This window comes from Ailuropoda melanoleuca, chromosome 5 (assembly GCF_002007445.2).
Source record: "Ailuropoda melanoleuca isolate Jingjing chromosome 5, ASM200744v2, whole genome shotgun sequence".
In the NCBI taxonomy this organism is placed as follows: Eukaryota; Metazoa; Chordata; class Mammalia; order Carnivora; family Ursidae; genus Ailuropoda; species Ailuropoda melanoleuca.
The window spans coordinates 130,437,463-130,459,408 of NC_048222.1; the positions used below are offsets into that span (position 1 = coordinate 130,437,463).

The 21,946-nt window shown below is 36.0% G+C and overlaps 1 protein-coding gene across 1 annotated transcript in view; it reads left to right on the forward strand.

Moving 5' to 3' along the window:
• The window catches only part of PRDM5 (PR/SET domain 5), a 189,800-nt gene extending 170,384 nt beyond the window's left edge, over nt 1-19,416 (forward strand). Inside the window, exons 14-15 of the mRNA XM_034661743.1 lie at nt 7,770-7,874; nt 17,204-19,416. Coding sequence (XP_034517634.1) covers nt 7,770-7,874; nt 17,204-17,368 — 270 coding nt within the window. The 3' untranslated portion in view covers nt 17,369-19,416. The remainder of the gene's footprint in view (nt 1-7,769; nt 7,875-17,203) is intronic.
• The last annotated feature ends 2,530 nt before the right edge of the window (nt 19,417-21,946 follow it).

Here is a 21,946-nt window from a genome sequence, read left to right on the forward strand (position 1 = left end):
GAAATTCGTACCAAATCCCTGCTTCATGAGGTTTTTAAGATTTTCTTTTAAAGTTAGAAGTAGAAAATGATCATCTGATGAAAGTCGTCATTTTTCTGAACTTTAATAGGGAAAATATGAATAGCTAGAAATATTTAGTCTAGAAAAGATAATCAAATGAAATTAATTTGGAACAAGAGATAACTTGTATATCCTAACATACTTGTGTGTGTGTGTGAGAGAGAGAGAGAAAGAGAAGGAGAAAGAGAGACTTATTTCCACATCTGATTCCTCTTCAGTGAGTTTCTTCTCTCAAATTGTATTTGATGTCCAAGTTGCTCACATGGAAATTATTTCATTAACACCATGGACATTCTGGCCTTGCTTGGTATAGCTTTGAGCAAGACAAATAGAGAAAAGCTTGTCCTTCAAGTATATCCACATACTATATAACAACCAAGAAGCCAGTGTTTTGCTCACAGGTTGAACCCTGTCATAAGCCAGCTATGTTTATATATGTTCAGAATACCACAGGCTCTGCCAGTCCTCCCCATCCTTACTAGTCTGCCGTTTCAATTGCTAACTAATTTTTATTTCTCAATTTTATTGGAGTCAGGCTACCACTGTCACCAAAGAGTATTTATTAACCATCATCCTATGACTTCCTTAAACCATTTACCTTGACCTCTGAGTACAAGGGAAAATGCTCACTTGCCATATTTTCTGTTTCTATTTGATCGGGCCTAACATAAAAACAACCAAGGTAATATTCAGAATACCAACCTATGGCATGCAGATAATCTACCCATGATCCTCCCTTGTCTTTGGTAGTCTTTGTAGTGGAGGACATGCTTCTTTACCTCCTGGCAAGCAGTCCTAACAGGAAACCACCAATAAGTTTCTATTTTAAAGAACTTCAACATCCAGATCCCTCCAAGATTTATTAAAAATGTGACTTTGTTTCTAAAGTGATTCTGAGATTTATTAATTCAGTTCTTATTGGGAAAAAATATAACATTTGAAGTTATTTTTTATGTAGATGATCATTAGCAATACAAAAATAGGACTTCTTATTAGCTACATAACAAGGTACAGGGTGTAGAGCTCTATAAATCCTACCTTCTGAATGAATTCTGCCAAATGCTGTTTGATTAAAGAGAACTGATTAGACTACTGATTAATTCTGCTTTTGACAGATTATACAGTTTAACTGACAAATAGATTGCCTCCATTTAGTAATGATTCCCCAGTTATGATGACAAAGGACAAGCTATTTGTCAGTTAAACCGTGTAATCATTCAGAAACAGAACTAATCAAGGACCTAATCATTTTGTCTCTGGTTAAATCCAGCTAATGAGTTAAAATGTGTAATTTATACTACAGATTCCCCTTGGAAAGTGTTACAATTTCCATGATATTTTATTGAATCAGATTTTGTGCCCATATTAAAGATTTTATAATGGAGGAAGAGATAGAGGAAGACAGGTAGTGGAGTTATAAGATGATTAATGTCAAAATGTTGCTAGTATATGAGTTCTTCATGGGGTAGGAGCAATGGGGCCTTGGAAGTCCCACAGTATCCGAACTTGCTTAAACACTTCGGCCACACCAGCCTGCAGATTGCTTTCCAGTGTGTACTTGGGAAGGTAGCAGAGAGCTCAGCCTCACCTCTGTTGCCTAACCTGACAATAAGAACTCAAAGATTTCCTAAGCTTTCTGTGTCACATGGTCTCTTGCTGTGTCCACCACTCTGTAGTTGTCTAACCACTGTCATCCTCAGTGAACCTTATGGTAAGGGCAGGCAGCGAAGATTAGAAATTGAAGTTCTCTTCCTTCCTCTCACACAGGCATGGATGCTTCTGGACTGGGAAGTTAGGGCTAAGAATATTTAGGAATGCTCCAGAGGTGACATAGATTTTTTTCACAATTTCCAGAGAAAAGGAGAGGAAGAACAAGTGAAGGCCCAACTATATTTACCATGTGAAAGGTGGTATTTCTTTCATATGGCAGACTAGGAATAATTGGGAAGAAATTATTAAAGAAGGGGGATGAGGGTTCTGTATTGTTTCTTTTTTTCCTGAAAAATAAAATGCAGTTTTTTTCCTTCTTATTTCAGTTCATTTGGTTTTCTTAAATTTGAGATGAATGCCCTGTAATCTTCTGGCTCTGCCTCTGGTATAAAAGCTGTTTACTGGAGCAGGAATTCTCTCATACTTGCTTTGGCATCATTCATTTTAAATTTGAATCTTTTCAGGGGCACCTGGGTGGCTCAGTTGGTTGAGCGTCTGACTCTTGATTTCAGTTCAGGTCCTGATCTCAGGGTCGTGAGATTGAGCCCCATGTCAAAGGTTCCACACTCAGCACAGAATCTGCTTGGGATTCTCTCTCCCTCTCTTTCCTCTCTCTCTGCCCCTCCCCACACTTGTTCACATGCACTTGCACACATGCTCTCTAAATAAGTAAATAAAATCTTTTTCAAAAAATGGAATCTTTTCAAGGGTGGGCATTAAAGTTCTTTCCAAGGAGCACAATATGGCATTCTGACTGAATCTGTCAGGAATTATATCCTTCCTTGTAATTTCTTCAGGAAAATTGTAGATTGTTTAAGACTTGGGGATAAAATAGATGGACAGACATATGAAAGGCAAATATGGCTTCTTCTTACTATACTTTGCTATGACCTAAGGACTCAAAGAACCTTTCTTTCTAGACTGACTTAGAAGTGTGATTGTAGAGTCCTTTGTGAGCTAATAATCTTAGGACAAAATCCCAGGGAACCTTCAGCTTCAAATGGTTCCTGGTAGAAAAGAGTGAGTCCAGGCAGATACAGAACTGCTTCATCAAATGGGTCCCTTTCCCAACTATAATTCTCAAATTTTTTAAATTGGAGAAACCTTTCTAACATTATAAATTTCAACCCCAACTTTCCTGCCAACACACACATAGAAGCACATGATGGTTGTTGTACTTTTAATGTCTTTTATAGGAGAAAATGAATAAGTGAAGGTAATATAATTTCAGTGACATTTGTAAATAAACTATATTGAAATAATCACCAGCAGTATTTACAAACATTTGAAAAATACCAATATATGAGTGGGTGAATATGTGCGTGTGTGTATAAAACATTATTTATTCAATCCAAGCCAATGCATAATACACATTTGGGTTTTTGAAAACTTTTGTGATAACTGCAAAACCCCTCTGCCTTTCCAGAATCTCCATACACTGGTTTGGAACCTTTCTCAGTACCCATGGGGCACTGTAGGATGCTCACCTAGACAGTACCTGCTAAGAGGAAATTTAGGAATGAATGAGAAGGGTGTTCTTAATTAGTGATGCTCAGACCTTGTTTTTTACTGCCTTTTCCTCCTGGAAACTTCCCGTCACTCTCTTAGAATGTCATCCAGATAACTGGTCCTGTCTTAGGTTGTTCTGTGCCAGATACTTACCTGTCATTGCGGCTGCCACGGTGATGTGCCTCTTACTTCTTCACAAGATCTTGTTTTATAGATAAATTGTAGGGAGAAGAGCTTTCCTTTTTTTCTTTTCATATACATCATATTGATATATCTTTATACGTTTTTAAAATATGTTTAAGTGAAACATTTGGCTATCATAAAAGTCCCAATAACTCCAAGAAATTTCTCATTTAAATACTTACAACTACATTTTCAAGTTTTTTGTTTGTTTGTTTTTAACTGGGCAATATTTGAAGAAATAAAAGGCACCAAAAACAATGCAATATGTGAAAAGAGATTGTATTGATTTAGACTAGATGACAAATGCAGTAAACATATGGGTGGCACAGTCGTTTAGCGTCTGCCTCCAGCTCAGGGCGTGATCCCAGCGTTCTGGGATCGAGCCCCACATCAGGCTCCTCTGCTAGGAGCCTGCTTCTTCCTCTCCCACTCCCCCCTGCTTGTGTTCCCTCTCTCATTGGCTGTCTCTGTCAAATAAATAAATAAAATCTTAAAAAAAAAAATGAGAACACCTTCAGGGCGTTTGCTAGGATCTGTAAATTCAAGGGTTGGTTTTAAATGGTGATGGAAAGGGAGGCAAGCTCTGGGCGTAGGTCATAGGGCAAGATGGAACCACATCCCACCACAATGCTGGGACCCTAGAAAAGCGATACTCAAAATGAAATCAGGAGCTGGAAATAAACGGAGGTGCTTGGGACACTTAACTGTCTCAGAGTCATTGCTGGCTAGAGAAAAAGAGTTCTCCTTAGAGTTTTTAACCACAAACCTCTCCCTCAAGTGTGTTTAGAGTTCAGACTTAAAATGCTTTCCTGACCAGAAAACCCTAAGGCAAGAAATAAACTTAAAATGGTCTTTGATTGATAGCATCCCAGAATGCCTGGCAGAAGCAAACACAAATGCTGTCTGGAGGGACTTACCCTCAACCTAGGGGTCACAGAATTTTAACAGATAAAGACCACCAAACAGGAGCCCATGATTCTAAATTCCAGAAACACCCAAGGAAGCAAGAACCATGAGCAGGAGACAGGAGAAACCGCAAATAGCAGAATTACATTTCCAAAAAACTTAAGATAATGATTTATCAGATGAGGTAAATTATTCAAATGTCTAGAATATTTTTTAAATAGACATAAGCATGAGTAAAAAACATGAGTAAAAAACAAGATTTTATCAAAAATTAAGCATAATTGAAAATAACCAAATAACTTACAAAAATTTAAAATATAATGGAAATTAAAAACTCAAGTGATCCTATTAACAAGTTATTCATACCTGAAGATAATCGATCAACTGAATCTAAAGAAATTACATATACAAGAGATGGAAATGATTAAGAGACGTGAAAAATAGAGTCTGTTATGCATCTAATTGGATTTATAGACTTTCACTTAATAACAAATGAGAAATAAAGTCATTTTCAATCAAATAAAAACAGAATTTACCATCATCAGATCCTCTGAAGTTCAGTTAAAAAAGCATGAAAAGTAAAGAAATTGTTAAGCATGTATAAAACTAAACCACACTGATGTGTAAAGTAATAATGATTCTGTATCGGGCATTAAAAATCAAGACACAAATAAAATACTGTTACATATAACATGTAATACAGCAGCATTCTGCAGGACTTGTTATTCAGTAGGAGGGAAAACATACAGATAAACTTTAGATTGTGTTAAATTACATGATGGAATTGTTAAGGATAACCATTAAGAGATAGAAATAGTGTTCATGACTTCTACGATAATACAAGGGGGAAATCATCAATCCAAAACATACAAGAAAATACAGGGAAAAAAACCTGAGAAGATAAACAAGATAAAGTAATGCACAAAATAAAATGTTAGAAATATATTCAAATATATTTTTAATAAAATTAATAAATACCCTAATATATTTATTATAACAGTAATTATATTATAATAAATGATAATGAATATTAAGAAACAAAACTTGCTATCTTAAAAAAAATGATATAAGGGTAGGTTAAAAAGATCCAGTTGATAACAGTTTATGGAGACACTCCTCATCCCTAAGGATGTAGACAGAAAGTAAAAAGATGAATATACTAGGCAAACACTAATTTTATTTTTTTTTGCCTCTTTCTTTTAAACTAAGGTATAATTGACATATAACATTATATATGTTCAAAGGGTGCAAGGTATTGATTTGATACATTTATATATTGCAATACGATTACCACCATAGTGTTGGCTAAACCTCCACCATGTCATTTAATTACCTTTGTGTGTGTGCGTGTGTGCACATGTATGTTGAGAACATTTAAGATCTAGTCTCTTGGCAACTTTGAAATACATACTACGGTATTGTTCACTATAAATCACAATTCTGTGCATTAGGTCTCCAGAACTTACTCATCTTCTAACTGCAAATGTGTACCCTTTGGCCAACATCTCCCCAATTTCCCTACCCCCATCAAATACTAATTTTAAAAAGTTTTTATAGGTATATTAAGAACAAATTAATTTTAAAGTAAAAAGAATTATTACAGGTAAAGAAGATCACTTCAAAATGATAAAAGGTCCTATTTTCTAGGAACATAATGTTTTAAATTTATATGCACTCATCATGTCCCTCATGAGTCTCAAAATTTGTAAAATACAGTGATAGAATTATAAGAATATACTGGATGTTGGAGTGTAAAATGGTTTATCCACTCTGTAGAGTTTGGCCATTTCTAGAAAAGTTGAAGGTGCAATCCCACTTCTAGATATACATATCATAGGGGATTACACTGATGTTCATTCAAGTAAACATGTACAAAAAAATCCAGAGCAAATTTGTAAGAGTGAAAAATTGGAAAAACATGAACCACCTATCACTGGATAATATATATAAGCAAATTGGGGTATAGCCATTGAGTGTAATATGATATGGTATTAAAAATCAATGAGTAGGAATGTGTGTTCACAAAATGAAATTGAGGACTAGAAGCTCATAAAGGTAATGTTGAGCAAAAATAAGTCAATTTCAGAAGAACTCACAGAGTTTGCATATAGTATCATACTATATAAGTAAGTTTAAAAGGCAAAATAATACTGTCTTACTTAGAGATCCTTCCATTCATGTGCAGTAAAAATATAGAGAAAAACAAGGGAATGGTAAGCCCCATATCCAGCACAGCAGTCACATCTGAGGATGTGGACAGGTGCTGCAGTTAGGGAGTGGGGGTGGGGGATGTGTTGAGAAGCACACCTGTCCTGGTAATGTTTGATTCCTTGAGAGCTAGCTGGTAGACAGACACATGTCGGTTTGGTTTTGTAGGTCTGAATATGTTTATAATACTCAAATACTAAGGAGAAAATATGCATGGAACTTATCTGCATAACAGGAAATTAAATACACACACACACAACCTCAATCTAAAAAACTATTTAAAACATTTTTGAAGATGTGTTTGGAAAAAAACTCATTGCAAGTTTACTTTAAACCTCATTTTTTTCCTCAATTCTTTTTATTTATGCACTGTTTAGTAATAACCAGCTGTTTTGGGGGAGGTTGTTTTGTTTTGTTTTTTGATGGGCTGTTTTAATGGAACAATGTTAATTTATTTCACAGTTCTTTCCAAGTGAAAAGGTTGGTGATATAAATGCCTGGTATCAAAGGTGGATGAGGAATGTGGACATTTTCTCTTTTCCTGTGGAGATATTTTTTTTTCCTTAAGAGTCTGTAACAAACAATTTAAAAATGCCTCATTTAAAAAAGTAACTTAGATTTTATAAAAGAATATTCTACCTAGGAAAGAAAGATTGGGCAATAGAAATGAAAATACTTAAATCACAGTTGAGTTGTAGTTTTTTAAACTTACCCCCAAAATCTGCTGACAGTTTTGTTCTGAAGTTTTCATTCTCAGGAATTCCTCTGAGATAGTAAACAATTTGTACCATCTAGATCGGGGGTCCCAAACTCTCTTGGTCCGTGATGCCCTTAGTATCTCAGTAAATTTTTGCAGCCCGCCAAGACCAAAAGAAAACCTAAGAGTTCAGTTGTTTTAGTAGTTGGATCATGTCCATCATTCAGAAGCCAGCCTTGCAAAGGTGTGACGTAATTAGAAGACTGTCGTACAGTCTAATGCTGGAACCGTGAACTGCCGTGAGCACGTAGGTGTTTCCCAGCAGACGGTGAGTAGTGCCATTTCTCCTGAATATTTAAAATAACTCGTGGCACCCGTCTGGATTTGCCACAGCACCTACAGAACTAGATAAAATACCCCCCCTTCCACGTACACCTTAGTAAGGAGGGCTCTGAGTTCACTCGAATTCATGGCGATCTCTTTCCATTAACCACAGGAGAAGCCATACAAGTGCTCAGAGTGCAGCAAAGCCTTCAGCCAGAAGCGAGGCCTGGATGAGCACAAGAGGACGCACACTGGAGAAAAACCTTTTCAGTGCGATGTGAGTTTGGTTTCTCTTCTCTTTCCCCAGTGTCCTCCAGTAACAGACTGTGCTGGAAGAGAGAGAGAGTGTGTGTGTGTGTGTGTGTGTGTGTGTGTGTGTGTGTGTGTCTGCATCTGTGCATCTATGTGGGTATGTATGTGTGTGTGTTTTGCAGTGCTGGTCTTTCTATTAATGTCTCGTGCTGCTTATATCTTTTGATTGCATAATCTGTGTAACCACTTTGAGTAATTTTGTTCATCCTAGTTTGCTGGCAGCAAATAAACTCTGATTTTCTTTAAGGCACACTTGGCACACTTGCACGCTTTTTTAATGCAGTTGAGTTGTTCTTTCAAGGTATAAGTGCATGATGATTCAAGGCAGCTTTCTTGTGTCTACCCCGATCTTTGACAGGTTAATGACAAACCAGAGATTTAACTGGTCATAGATATTATTTATTTTGTTACAGCCTAACTATGGATTTCTAAAACATGAACAAACTCCTTTGTTTAAATAATATTGCTAATTGTTTAGATTTTCTGTTTATGACACTTGAATTGAAATGAAATTATCAACATAGTTGTTTACACTATTTATGAAAGGAAAATACTACCACTGTCAGTAAAATTAATCTAAGCGTTAATTAATTAAGGAAAAATTTGGTTTCTCAATGAGCAGCGTCACGATTCTGTGTAAGATTGACTGTAGACAGAAGATTGACACAGGCTTTAGGGGAAACACTTGGATGCTTATTTCCAACACAAAAATAGCAAGAAGAGTATTAATGTAGCTCAGTAGAAGAAGAAGCCTTAAAATTGTGTGTGAAATTGCACAGTAGAGAATTATCTTTAAATGTGGAGGGAAACCCGAGGACTTTGTCCCATTGGCATATCCCAAAGGATAAAGTATGGAGTAAGCGGTCCACATGAAAGGAAACTCACAAACACAAGATGTTTTCCTTGTCTTTCCATGAAACTTTGGTGGTAAGGTTAAGGCAACAATGTACTCCCAGTGGGTCTACTCATAAAAATACCTATATGAACAGTGAACTTCTTTAAGGCAAGAAGTACTTGTAGAGAAAGCATGTAGAGCTCCATCCGGAACCGGAGGTACAGCCCCAGCTTCATAATTTCAGTTGGTTTAATTCATTGGTGCTTTTACTGGAAACACTTTCTTATAGGCAAAACCTATTTAGATTACTAAATTGTACAGCTACACAAATAACTGATGGGACATAGAAATTAAATATTAACTGTGTACGGACACCTTCCTACCACCACATTGAACTCAACTTTCATTTATGTGAAATATTTTTGTTGACTACTTCCGAAGCTAAACTTGGCCATGATATTATTTAAAAAAAAAAACTGTAATGTTACAAGCATGATTTTTTCTATTTACTTCTTTTTTTAATTAATTTTTATTATTATGTTCAATTAGCCAGCATATAGTATATCATTAGTTTTTGATGTAGTGTTCAGTGATTTATTAGTTGTGTATAACACAGTGCTCATCACCACACGTGCCCTCCTTAATACCCACCACCCAGTTACCGCATTCCCCCCCACCGCTCTGGTCTGCAATACTCAGTTTGGTTCCTGGAGTCCAGAGTCTCTCATGGTTTGTCTCCCTCTCTGATTTCTTCCCATTCAGTTTTCCCTCCCTTCCCCTATCATCTCTTTCTATCATATTTTCAAAACTCTCTGATCCTTTTCTGTGGCTCAAACTGGTCCATTGAGTAGAGATACAATGCCTCCAAAACCTCCCTGAAATGCAGCATGCTCAGTAGAGAGAACTGGTTGTTTTGTTCCAAAATTTTATCCTCTTAACCTACTCATTCTGGATAGAAGTTGTCCTTTCTCACCCATTCCATCTTTCCAAATCTATTACTTCCTCTCAGTTTCTATTTCCACTAGCAGTGCACAGCCCAAACCCTCCCTGTGTTTTATTACATTCAATCTCCAGTGTACGTGTTCACCACCCTTTCAAAGTAATGTTTTTTTAATTGAGATGAAATTCACATAACATAAAATCAATCATTTTAAAGTGAACAGTTCATTGACACTGAGTACATTAACAGTGTTGTGCAACCGTCACCTCTATCTCATGCCCAAACATTAATGTCCCAAAATAAAATTCCATACCCATTAAGGAGTTATTCCCTACTCTCCACAGACTCTGACAATTACCAGTCTTCTTTCATTTCAATAGATTTACCTATTCTGGTTATTTCTTGTAAATGAATCATATAGGACGTGACCTTTGTGACTGGCTTCTTTTATAGCATAATGTCTTCAGGGTTTATCTACCTTATAACCTATATCAGTACATCATTCCCTTTTATGGCTGGATGCTATTCCATTGTATGTATATGCCGCAACTTGTTTATCTATTCGTAATTGATGCACATTTGGGTTGTTTCTCCCTTTTGGCTATTGTGAATTGCTCTGAGATGAACATGTGCATACAGGTGCTTAAGTACCTGTTTTAAATTCTTTGGGCCACAGACCTAGGAGTAGAATTGCTGTGTCATATGATGATTCTGACTTTTCAAGGAGCTGCTGTCTGTTTTTCATAGCAGCTGCACCATTTTATATTCCCACCAGCAATGCCCGAGAATACCAATTTTTCCACATCTTTGTCTACGCTTTTAATTTCCTGTTTTTTAAAATTATAGTCATCTGAGGGCATGTGAAGTGATATCTCATTGTGGCTTTGATTTAAAGTTCCTCAAGAATTAATAATATTGAGCATCTTTCTATATACTTGTTTGTTGGCATTTGTATCTTCTCTGGAGAAATATCTCCTTAGGTCTTCTTCCCATTTTAAAATTCTGTTATTTGTCTTTTTGTTGTGGAATGTAAGAGTTCTTTGTATATTCTAGATACTAGACATCTTCTTACATTCCATAAATTATCTTTTCACTTTTTTAATAATATCCTTTGATACATGAAACTTTTCAGTGTTGGGGGTGTCTGGCTGGCTCAGGCGCGAGAGCAGGCAGCTCTTGATCTGGCCGTTGTAAGTTTGAGCCCTACGTTGGATGCAGAGATGACTTAAAAAAAATAAAATCTTAAAAAAAAAAAAAAACCTTTTCAATGTTGAAATTCGATTTATCTGTTTGTTTTTTTCTTTTTTCGCAACATGCTTTTAGTGTCAAATCTAAGAATTGTCAATTTCAAGGTCATGAAGATTTACTCTCCTGTTTGTTTGTTTGTTTGTTTTTTCTAAGAGTTTGATAGTTTTAGCTCTTATATTTAGGTCTTTGATCTGTTTTAATTTTTTGAATATAGTGTGAAGTAGGGGTCCATTCTTTGGCATTATTTTTCGGTTTTTCACCAGTCAGTGTGATGTTAGCTGTGAGTTTTATATAAATGCCCTTTATTATGTTGAGGAAGCTCCCTTCTCTCCTATTTTTCAGTATTTTTATCAAGACAGGGTGTTGGATTTTGTCAAAGGCTTTCCTTCATCAACTGAGATAATTTTTTTAATCTTTTTTTCTGTTAATGTGGTGTATTACATTGTTTGATTTTCTTATGTTGAACTACCATTGCAGTCTGGATAAATTCCATTTGGTCATGACTTGTAATCCTTTTAATATACCTTTGAATTTGGCTTGTTAGAGTTTTTGTTTTTTTTTTTTTTTGTTAGTTTGAAGATTTTTGCATCTGTATTCATAAAGTTTTCTTTAATATTTTTGTCTGTCTTTGGTATCGAGGTAATGCTGGCTTCACAGAACAAATTAGGAAGTATTCCCTCTTCTTTGTTTTTTGGGAGAATTTGAGGGGATTAGTGTTAACTCATCTTTAAATGTTTGGTGGAATTTATCAGTGAAACTGTCTGGTTCTAGACTTTTCTTTGTTGGGAAGTTTTTTGGGTTTTTCTTGTTTGTTTTGTTTTGTTTTTTTGATACAATCTCTTTACTTGTTACTGGTCTCTGGAGTTTTTCTGTTTCTTCTTGAATCAGTTTTGGTTATTTGTGTGCTTCTAGGAACTTGTTCATTTCATCTAAGTTTTTTAATTCATTGGCATACAGTTCATAGTATTCTCTTAAAATCCTTTTTCATTCTCGGGCGTCAGTAGAAATGTGCCAATGTGATTGTCTCAAAGTAAACTTAATCATGTGCCTCTCTGTGATAGTGTCCCACAACCCATAGGGTAAAATCCACCTTCTTACTTAACTGAAAAATTATTCTTTTTGTCAATTCTTATTATTAAATCTTAATCTCTTATCTGTCAGTAGTCTACATTTTACTTGTACTAACACTGAATTTCCTAAAGCAGTGATGCTGTTCTGCATCCCTGACCCTTGTTCCGTGTGGCTTCACGCGCCACTTCCTCTGTTTGGAAAGTCCTCTGCATCTCTTGTTTGCACTGCCTGCCATTTACACACACACACACACACACACACACACACACACACACACACACACACAAATGACATTTGAGTGGTGTTTGAGCAAAATTGTAAGGAAAAAACCGATCTATGTTGTTTTCAGTTCTTTGTAAGTTTGCTCAAATGCCACTTCACTCATCAACACTAGCCCCTTAGGCACAGTCATTCCACCCCATGCAGCTCCCCCAGCATGCCTTAGCTATTGAGCTTCTAGTATCTTTGTTACTATCCCCATGGTAATGACTTCCAAATCTCTCTTTCTCCTGCCTAGAATTCTCTTCTGAACTCTAGGCGGTTATTTTGAAGCTGCTCATAAGACATCTCTCCTATCTTCCACACTGAAATCAGTATCTCCCCAGCCTTCTCAGTCACTCAACATGTGCCCTTACCTATACATCTCTCTGAGGGCTCCACCATCTCCAAATAACTCAAACCAAAGCTCTGAGCCTCGTGCCAGATACTTTTTCCCTAAGCCATGACCAATAGCATCATCTAGTTGAGCTTCTATTGTGGGAAAGACACAGTGATCCAGTTTATATATATTCTCTCTCATCTCCACTACACCCCAGAAATACCCAGGTATTATTTCCACTTCTATGAAGCAATTGAGGCTTACTGAAGTTGAATGACTTGCCTCTTCTCTACCACTTATAACTGGCGAAGTCAGTATTCTAGGGTTCAAACCCAAGTAGCATCCGTTCAGTCCCAGTAATTCCTGACAGTCTTTCCTTCTATATATTTCTCAAGCTTTTTATCTTTTTTAAATTGCCATTGCCCCCTTCACTCTTCTCTTTTTCTCACTCCTGCCATCCAATCCAGTAGCAAATCCAGCTGGCTTTACATTTAAAATAAGTTGAGAATCTGAACACTTTTCACATCTCCCCAACTACCATCTTAGTCTCCTGCAATACAGCAGTAGTTTCTTAATTTATCTGTCTTTGATCTTTGCTCCTCCCATTCTGTTCTAAGCTTGCCACCCAGAGTGATCTTTTTAGAACCTGAGACAGATTTTATATATTTTAGATGTAGATTGTATATGTAGTATATTTTACTCATTTGCTCAAACCCTCCAATGACTGTCCATCCCATTTAGAGTGAAAACCAAAGTTTTACCAAAGTCTGAAAGTCTCTACGGATCTGCACCCCCACCCTCCTATCCCTACCGCTCTGACTTCACCACCACTGTCCACCTCACTCTGACCACATCATTTCCTTGCTGTTTTTCAGGCACACTCAGTATATTCCAATAAATAGGTCTTTTTGTTGTTGTTGGGGGGCGAGGGGCTGCTTCCCTTGTCTGGGACGCCCTTCTCAAATTATCTTTATGGCCTTCTCCTGTACTTATTTCAGTTCTCTGCTCACATTCTTCTCTTTCTTATTTCCATTACTTTTATAAACATCACCCCATATTCTTCTCCTTCATGGCACTTACATCCACCTGAATATCACATATTTGTTTGTTTAATTATTTATTATGTATTATAAGTTCCATGACAACAGAGTTTTTTTCTTTATTGTTCGTTGCTGTATCATAAGGCCTAGACCATTGCCTGGCATATAAGAAACATTTAGTGAATATTTTTAAGAGCATAAGTCAATGAATCAATAAGTCCTGTCTTAGTTCATATCCAAATCATTTCTGGCTTAGAGTAGAATAATAGTATTGGCCTTGCTGACTCAAGCTTGCTGACTAAATGATAGTTTAGTTTTAGTCTCTGTTTAGAATCCTTTAATGAATCCCCACCACTTGCTGAAGATACTTCTAGTGTCTTATTATGATTACCAGGATCTCCAAGGTTTGGCTCCAGCCTTCAACTGTAACATCTTTTTCAAGTTATTTCTCTTATTTATTTATTTATTTATTTATTTCAGCTTGTTGCTCTAATAATCTATTTCTTCAGCCTTAATGAACTGTTTTCACTTCCCCACATGAGCCTTGCTCGTTACAACCCTGTACCTTTGCACGTTCTCTTCCATCTCCCTGGGATATCATTCCCCACCTTATGACCTGACAACACCTGTACATCTAGGAGGACTTGATTGTCCTCTCCTCTGTTCCTTCTTCTAGCATTTTGTTCATGGCATTGAAAATATTTCTCTTTAGGACTGTGGACTCCATAGGGCAGGACAGAGTGCTCTTCTGTTTCTAACTGAAGTGGCAAGGCACATTGTATGTGATTGATAAATGTTAATTAAAGATGTTTATATAGAATTTTAATATTCTTTCTCAAGGTACTTTGATAAATGTGTTGTTTCACTTCATTTTAAAACAAAATCAGTTTACTGCTAGCCTAAAGAAAGAATAAATATTTTCCTGTTCTTTGGCAGGTGAATTAATACTAATTTGGAATAGGTGGAAGTGGGCTAAGAACTTCAGGTGGAAATAAGAAAAGGAAGCATTCCTGTTGACTATTTGAATTCTTTCTTGCTCTCCCATAATTTTAAAATGACCATGAGTGTCCTTGTATTTGACCGATTTATACAGAACATCAGTTTGAAGTCTGTTAATGACTGTTTAAGTTCATGAAAACATAGCTTTTAACGTGTAGGTAGTCACTTTCACAACTGTGACATCAGCTACCCTCTGCTGACATTTAATCCTCGGGCCCTCATTCAAAAATCCATTGGGTTGTTCTCATCCCAGCTCCTATTGGAGCTTCGAGGACTCCTTAATTCAGAGCCATTATCAATGACTTCAGCATCTTGCTCCACTTCCTTTCCACTTCTCTAGCTTGCTGCTGCTGTAATTTTCCCATGGTGACCATGTAAAATGAACTTGAACTTGTATCCCTCACAACACACTGGTGAGCTGAACTGTCTGAGAACCTTCTTTATTTTTTCAAAGAGGTTTTTATTCCTTAAAAATGGTGTCAGCCAGGCAAATGGAAAAAGTACAGTTAGCTCACATATCTTTGTTTGAAGTTCGAGCCTTTAATAATAGTCTGTCCTTGGGGTTACAAAGACTCTGAATCCAGACTGCATGGGTTTAAATCCTGGAAACCACTTCCTAGTTCTGTGACCTTGGGCAACCTGCTTGAGACACTGAAGTGAATGTGTCAATTTCCTTCTGTAAAATGGGGTTCATAGTACTAGTATCTACCTGAAAGGGTGAGGTGAGGATTGCACAAGTTCTTTTATGAATTGCAAAGAATGGTTCCTGGCATATAATGAAAGCTGATGTTAGCCCTTCAACCTACTTCCTGTGCCAAATACTGAAATGAGACTGTGAACAAGACACTATGTCCCCTGTACTCACAGACCTTTCATTCCTGTGGGGTATAGACATTGAGCAAATAAACCTGAATAAATACCTAATTGCATTCTATGATAAAGACTGGGAAAAAATTTAAAAAGGATGAGGGGGAGGCATAAAAGAATACTTCAGGAAGAAGTCTCTGAGAAAGTAACTCTAAGTAACCTAAAAGATGAGGAGTCAGCCATGGGGGACAGAACATTGCAGGCTCAGGGAATAGTATAAATCAAGGCCTGTAGGTGGGAACGAGTCTGGGTATTAGGGGAGGTAGGAAGGCAGGTGAAGCTAGAGCATCGTGAGAAGGAAGGGATGCAAGTGAAGTTGGAGAGCAAACTGTTGGGCCTTTTAACCATGGTAAGGAATTTATTTTGAATCTACTTTCAATGGGAAGCCAGTGAAGAATTTGGTATCTATTGTTCATTACATGGGGTTTAGAGAAGAAGCCAGGGAAATGGAAGATAGGGGATATATTATAATTCTACGTTATTTATAATAACAAATTTTGATATACTTATAAAAACAATTTGGAAATTTAGAGTTTGTTTAACTTGAAAATAATCTCTCTAGGTACCTTCTTCGATTTCTCTGGAATTATTCCACAGGCTTTGGTGTACTTACATTGCTCATAGGACTTTTATCTATCAAACATCTTAACCACCTTTTTCTTTCTTTCTTTCTTTCTTTCTTTCTTTCTTTCTTTCTTTCTTTCTTTCTTTTCTTTCTTTCTTTCTTTCTTTCTTTCTTTCTTTCTTTCTCTTTCTTTCTTTCTTTCTTTCTTTTTCTTTCTTTCTTTTCTTTTCTTTTCTTTCTTCCAACAAATATTAATGGAATGACTACTCTTGCCCTAATGTTTCTTAGACCAGTAAGGAGACAGACATAGGAAAATCACCTAATTACATTCAGGGTAAGTGTTTTATAAAGGAGAAGGAGAAGTTACTATGAAAGCATTTAACCGAGGGTTTCTGGCAGACAGATCATATAGTCTTCCCTGCGGAGTCAGTAAGAGGAAGCTACATCAAGAGAAGTGGAAAGTACTGAGGCAGGAAGACCTTCCATCTTCTGTGGTAATTTAATATTTGTAATTATTAGATGGCTAACATCTGTTGGGCCAGATGTTGGTCATGTGGCAGAGCTTATATGAAATAAACATGTTAGATGCCTTAAATGAGTGTATATAATAATAAATCAAGAATTGGAATTGTGGGTAATAAACTTTCACTTAGGATGCTTAAAGCAGTGTTAACCTTTTACTTCACAAGTGGGACTAAATTGAAGGGATCGCTGGTGAGACACGTCTTGTGCTATTTATGTCATATGGAGAGATGCCCTGGGCATTGGGCATTTTGTTTAAGAGGCTTACTATGAAATTGTCAATACACTCCATCATGGGAAGAAAGATATTATTCCCAAGGAGTTATTTCTCTAGACATGTTTAAATACAGTAGTGGAGGAGGAGAGAGGGTGGTTAGGGTATAAAGGACACACACATTAAATGCAAACAGGTTTGGGAACTATAATTAATTTTCTCTACCCTTTAGTTGAGATGTTAAATTCCATTTGTTTCAAGCAATTTTTGTTCTCATGCCCATTGGTACGTACTTGATAATAGGACTATGCATAATGTATATTGTATAAATGATAAATCGGCATATTTTCAGGTTTTTCAGTATAATATGATTGGATTCTTTGGGTCTTTTCTAGGTTTGTGACTTGGCTTTTAGCCTAAAGAAAATGCTGATCCGACACAAGATGACTCACAATCCCAATCGTCCACTGGCAGAATGCCAGTTTTGCCATAAGAAGTTTACAAGGAATGACTACCTCAAAGTGCACATGGACAATATCCACGGGGAAGCTGACAGCTAATGGTAGCTGTAAAGGAATTAAACCATTTAGAAGGGCTCCTAATATGAAACCCAGATTTCTCTCACCTGATTAGCATAGCAGAAGTAGCTAAAAGTAATTCACTGGTCCCATAGTTCTTATTTGCCTACCGTTAGAGTTTGTAGATGCTTATGCAAAAACAGAAGAGAAAAAACGAGAGAAAAAAAGAAAGAAGAAAATCCTACTTCTACCAAAAAATGGTACAAATGGAAAAGAAAACTTTGTAGCCTTGCAAAATACTTCTTGGGCTCTGTTTTATAAAATGGAAAAAGGAGTCATGGCTTTCCTTCTTGGCCACCCCTCTGTAATGAAGTTTAGTAACATACACTTTATTAGACCTTTTTATTTTATTGTCATCTTTGTGTGTGTGTGCATGTGTGCGTATGCTGGTTATTACAACTGGCTACTACTGATTTAGCCAGAATGAAATTAATATACCAAAATATTTCATTGCAGATGAGGATAAGGTCAAGAGTTTTTAAAGTATCAAGCATATGATAACAGGATAAAACTTGCTATTTTGTGAAACAGACCAAAAGTTGACCTTATTTATAGCTCCCTACAACAGTTCGGTTTAAAATAAAGAGGTATTTAAGAACTAAAGCATCTATTGAATTATTCTCCTTTTAGACAATTCTTAATAAGAGAAACATTATTTCCTCTAATCGTTTAGATGCAGACATTCATGGTCTGCAATGCTTACATAAGATCTGTACAAGACCAGACACTTAAATATATATCAAACGGATCCTCCCGAGTTTATACTGGTTATCTTTAGAAGTTAACAATATACAAATACATATAGCTAAAAGTTGAAACAAAATAGGTTCTCAGTGTTTGTTGACTGACAGAGCGTCAGCACATAGTGGCATTACAGTATTAGTTATGATGAACCTAGCCCTTTACCTTCTCATTCCATAAAAGTCACAGAACATGTGGGTGCAAATGTACTAGAGTCCTCAGAGCATTAACATTCTGTTTGGCAAAAGACATTTTCCAGAATCTTGGCTGTAGGTGATTCTGAAACACTTTTGAATTACCCTCAATTGTCCTATGTGATTAGGAATCCAGAATAAAAAATACAAATCTGGCAATTGTTATGATTGTAATTATCACTGATGCTTAAGGGAAATTGGAGCAAGAAGCTTAATTTCTTCCTTTAGGTTATATTTCAGTAACATACTTGAAAGCATACAATAAGCAACTTGTTTTGGGAGAAGGTATGATAAAATATAATAGTGATGTCAAAAGAGTATAAAGGAATCCAAAACCAGAAGAAAATCAAAATGAAGTCCAAATCATGATTTTTTCTACTTAATGCTCAGTCAAAAAGAGGAGGTATAATTTTAAGGAAATTGGTTCTAATGATTTAAGGAGAAAGGTTATCTGAAGACACGGTTCTTTGAAGTCAGGAATCTTGTTTTAGAATTATATTTTTGCTCAGTTCCAGTTTTGAAAGGAAACATAAAGATTCAATATAGAGATTTAAACTCTGTAAAAGTACTAAATTTGAAATTCACCAGAGATAGCTTTAAAAAATATAAATCTCAGATTATAATTTAGAAGATATCTAAGTATGATTGTATGTAGCATTTTTGTATCTGAAATTATAGACTGTATTTGATAAAAATAGATTTTGGTCTTGTTTCTCACTCTGTCATTTGTTTCAACAGTGTATTTTTAGATCTAAAGTGTTTTCAATTTAACATGACAGTCTGTTTAATATCATTTGAATATAAAAGGACAGCTGTAAAATTGGGTAGTGTGTATTATTTAAACACGTTCCTTCCTTTGGATGCTACCTCCTCTTACGGGATGCTTCATATCCTGATTATGTGATGAATGTGAAGCTTGAAAAGAAGCCAAATTCAGTTTTGTACAATCTTGATGACTCACAATTTACAGATCTGGTGTAATTGGAAATTACCCTTGAAACCATGTTGTCTCCATGTTGCCGAATAAACTGATGAGCAAGAGGTGCTGGGCCTTATCAGGCTGAAGGTTCATAGTCAAGGAAACTTTAGAAAATGGTGTGGAAAGACCTACTGGTCCACAGTCTTTTTTTTTTTTCAAAGCACTGAAACCAAAACAAGTCTTTAGAAGACTGTGTGCTGTTACCTTTATCCAAAAGATGATTATTTATAAGCATTTCAGATATATTAGTATTCACATCCTTCAACTTTTAAATCCATTCAGCAATATCGAAAAGATGAGAATTGATTTTTTTTTTTAGGTTTGATTGAGAATTAAGAACATAAATAATTACAGAGGAAAAATCCTATTGGCAAACTGGAGTACAGGTACCCACTTGGAAGTGTCTTTCTCTGTTTTTCTGCTATAAAAGATTGTGGCTCAAGTACTTTCTTGGGAACAGACCAAACTCTCAGGTACCCACGAAGTTAGGGCTACCTAATTTTAAGAGGTATTCAATAATATGGGTGTGTTCAGATAGCCTCTTATGATCATTATCTTTGTGTATTAACATTCAAGATATTGACATATCTTGAATTCCTTCTTGTCTCACAATCTCGAGCTTATATTATTTTCCATCTTGTTCTTTTTGTTGTTGTTGTTGTTCTTTGGGCTAGATGGGAAACTTTATTGATTAATCATGATCAACAGTTGCAGCATTAAAGCATTCATTGGTGATTCCTTCTTGGGGTTATACAGGGTAGTTAAAATGCTACTTTTAAGGACCGTGTATCTTATATCGTGTGTGTGTGTGTGTGTGTGTGTGTGTGTGTGAGAGAGAGAGAGAGAGAATCGGCAGTGGATCACTTTTACTCGGTGCTTTACAATGCAACTACATTAACTTGGCTCAAAATTCTTCTGACCTGTTACAGCCAATTCATTGGATATATGTGATCATGGATCACAGGTCCTACAAACCTTAATTTGTGCATGGAATTTAAGTGCTTCTGTGTCTCCCAAAGCTGGAAAAGAAGGAAGGCAAGAGAATAGGTACTGAAATATTCATTTTTTTTCCTTCACAAATCTAAACATGGCTTATGAAAGCTCATCTTGTAGTTGTGAATATATGGAGATGGGTGGGTAGGAGGAAATGTGTCTCTTTAAAACCATAAGATTTTATCATTAATATTGAGGTGTGTTTGCATGTATATAAATGTAGCATTGTAAATATAGCAGAACTTCAATAGCATTTTTATTGTTTAAAAGTCTGTAATAAATCCGTATAAATCACTGCCACAGTTGGTGTTAGCATTGTATTTTACTATAAAACTAACACAGTTCTATAGTAAAATCCAAATGAACATTTTAAATTTGTTTTTGATGAAAGAAGGAAATATAATTGCTCTTACACCCAGGCCTCATGCTTTTATAGTTTACTTCTAAGCATTTCTAAATCTGGAAAATATTTCTAAATTTAAGCCAAGTTGGTCTCAGGGCAATAAGAGAAAACAGCTTCCTTACATCTCATCTCATTATTGGTCATACATAAACAACATGTGAAAAGGAAAATCACTAAAAACAAAAGAAACCTGATTTATAGAACCATCTCCGAGCAAAAATATCCTAAAGTTCACAAATATATTGTAAGGGTGATAAAAGTTACAGCTAATGTTTTAAGTAGTCCTTTTTTCAAAAGTGGCATTCATTATCTTGGTGTTGCCCCAATCTTGTGAGTCTTCCCTGATACAAAAAGTCACATCATCATCATCATCATATCATCATCATCATCACCACTGCCATGTCTCCAAGGAGTGGATTTGGAGACGACGCACTCATTTAAATTTGATTTCTCAGAATCAGCGAAAGCAGTTCTTTGGAGCTGACTCTCGTAGCTTTGACTGTGTTGGGCTCAGAACTCTGTTGTCACCCTAGGTTGTTAATTTGTTGTGTGACAAAATAGAAAACTGACTCTGGAGCCCTCAGCATGGGCCATGTCAGAATATTCTAAATTCCCTAGGCCCATGAAATAGTACAGAGGGCAACAACCAGCTATCTTATACTAATGGTGTTGCTGATCCAATGTCCAAGTTTATTTTCTTCCTTTAAAAAAAAATGCTTAACACAATACTGTAAAACAAATGTTTGTATTTGTTACAAAACAGTCTCCCTGAATATTTGATGGCACATTTAACTGACTAATCCTGTAAACATTTAGGCAATTAGGGTAAGGTTTTACTCCTTGGGCCCATGCCACCCTGGCATATTACATAGCAGAAGGAAACTAAGATTTTGAGTAATGTTCATAATTTATATGCTGAAAATTGAGAAAGGATGTAGAACCACTGAAACTTGATTATCTAAATTAGTGTAAAGAGTTCATATGAAATATCACTGTTTCTGACAAGAAGCACTATAAACTTACTAAGAATTAATTCCACTTAGAAAGCAGACACACACAAAATCCATTTGCCTTTACAAAATAGTATAAAAATGAAAAGAATCCCAGCTCACAGGAGACACTTGAAACATTCCATTACTTCATTTTTAAATTTTGTCTTCTTGGAGAATATCAAGTAATGCTCTTTTCTTTAAAGTTAATTTTGTCTGACATCTTTTGCATAATGTTTGACTAGTATACCTTTTCCCCCA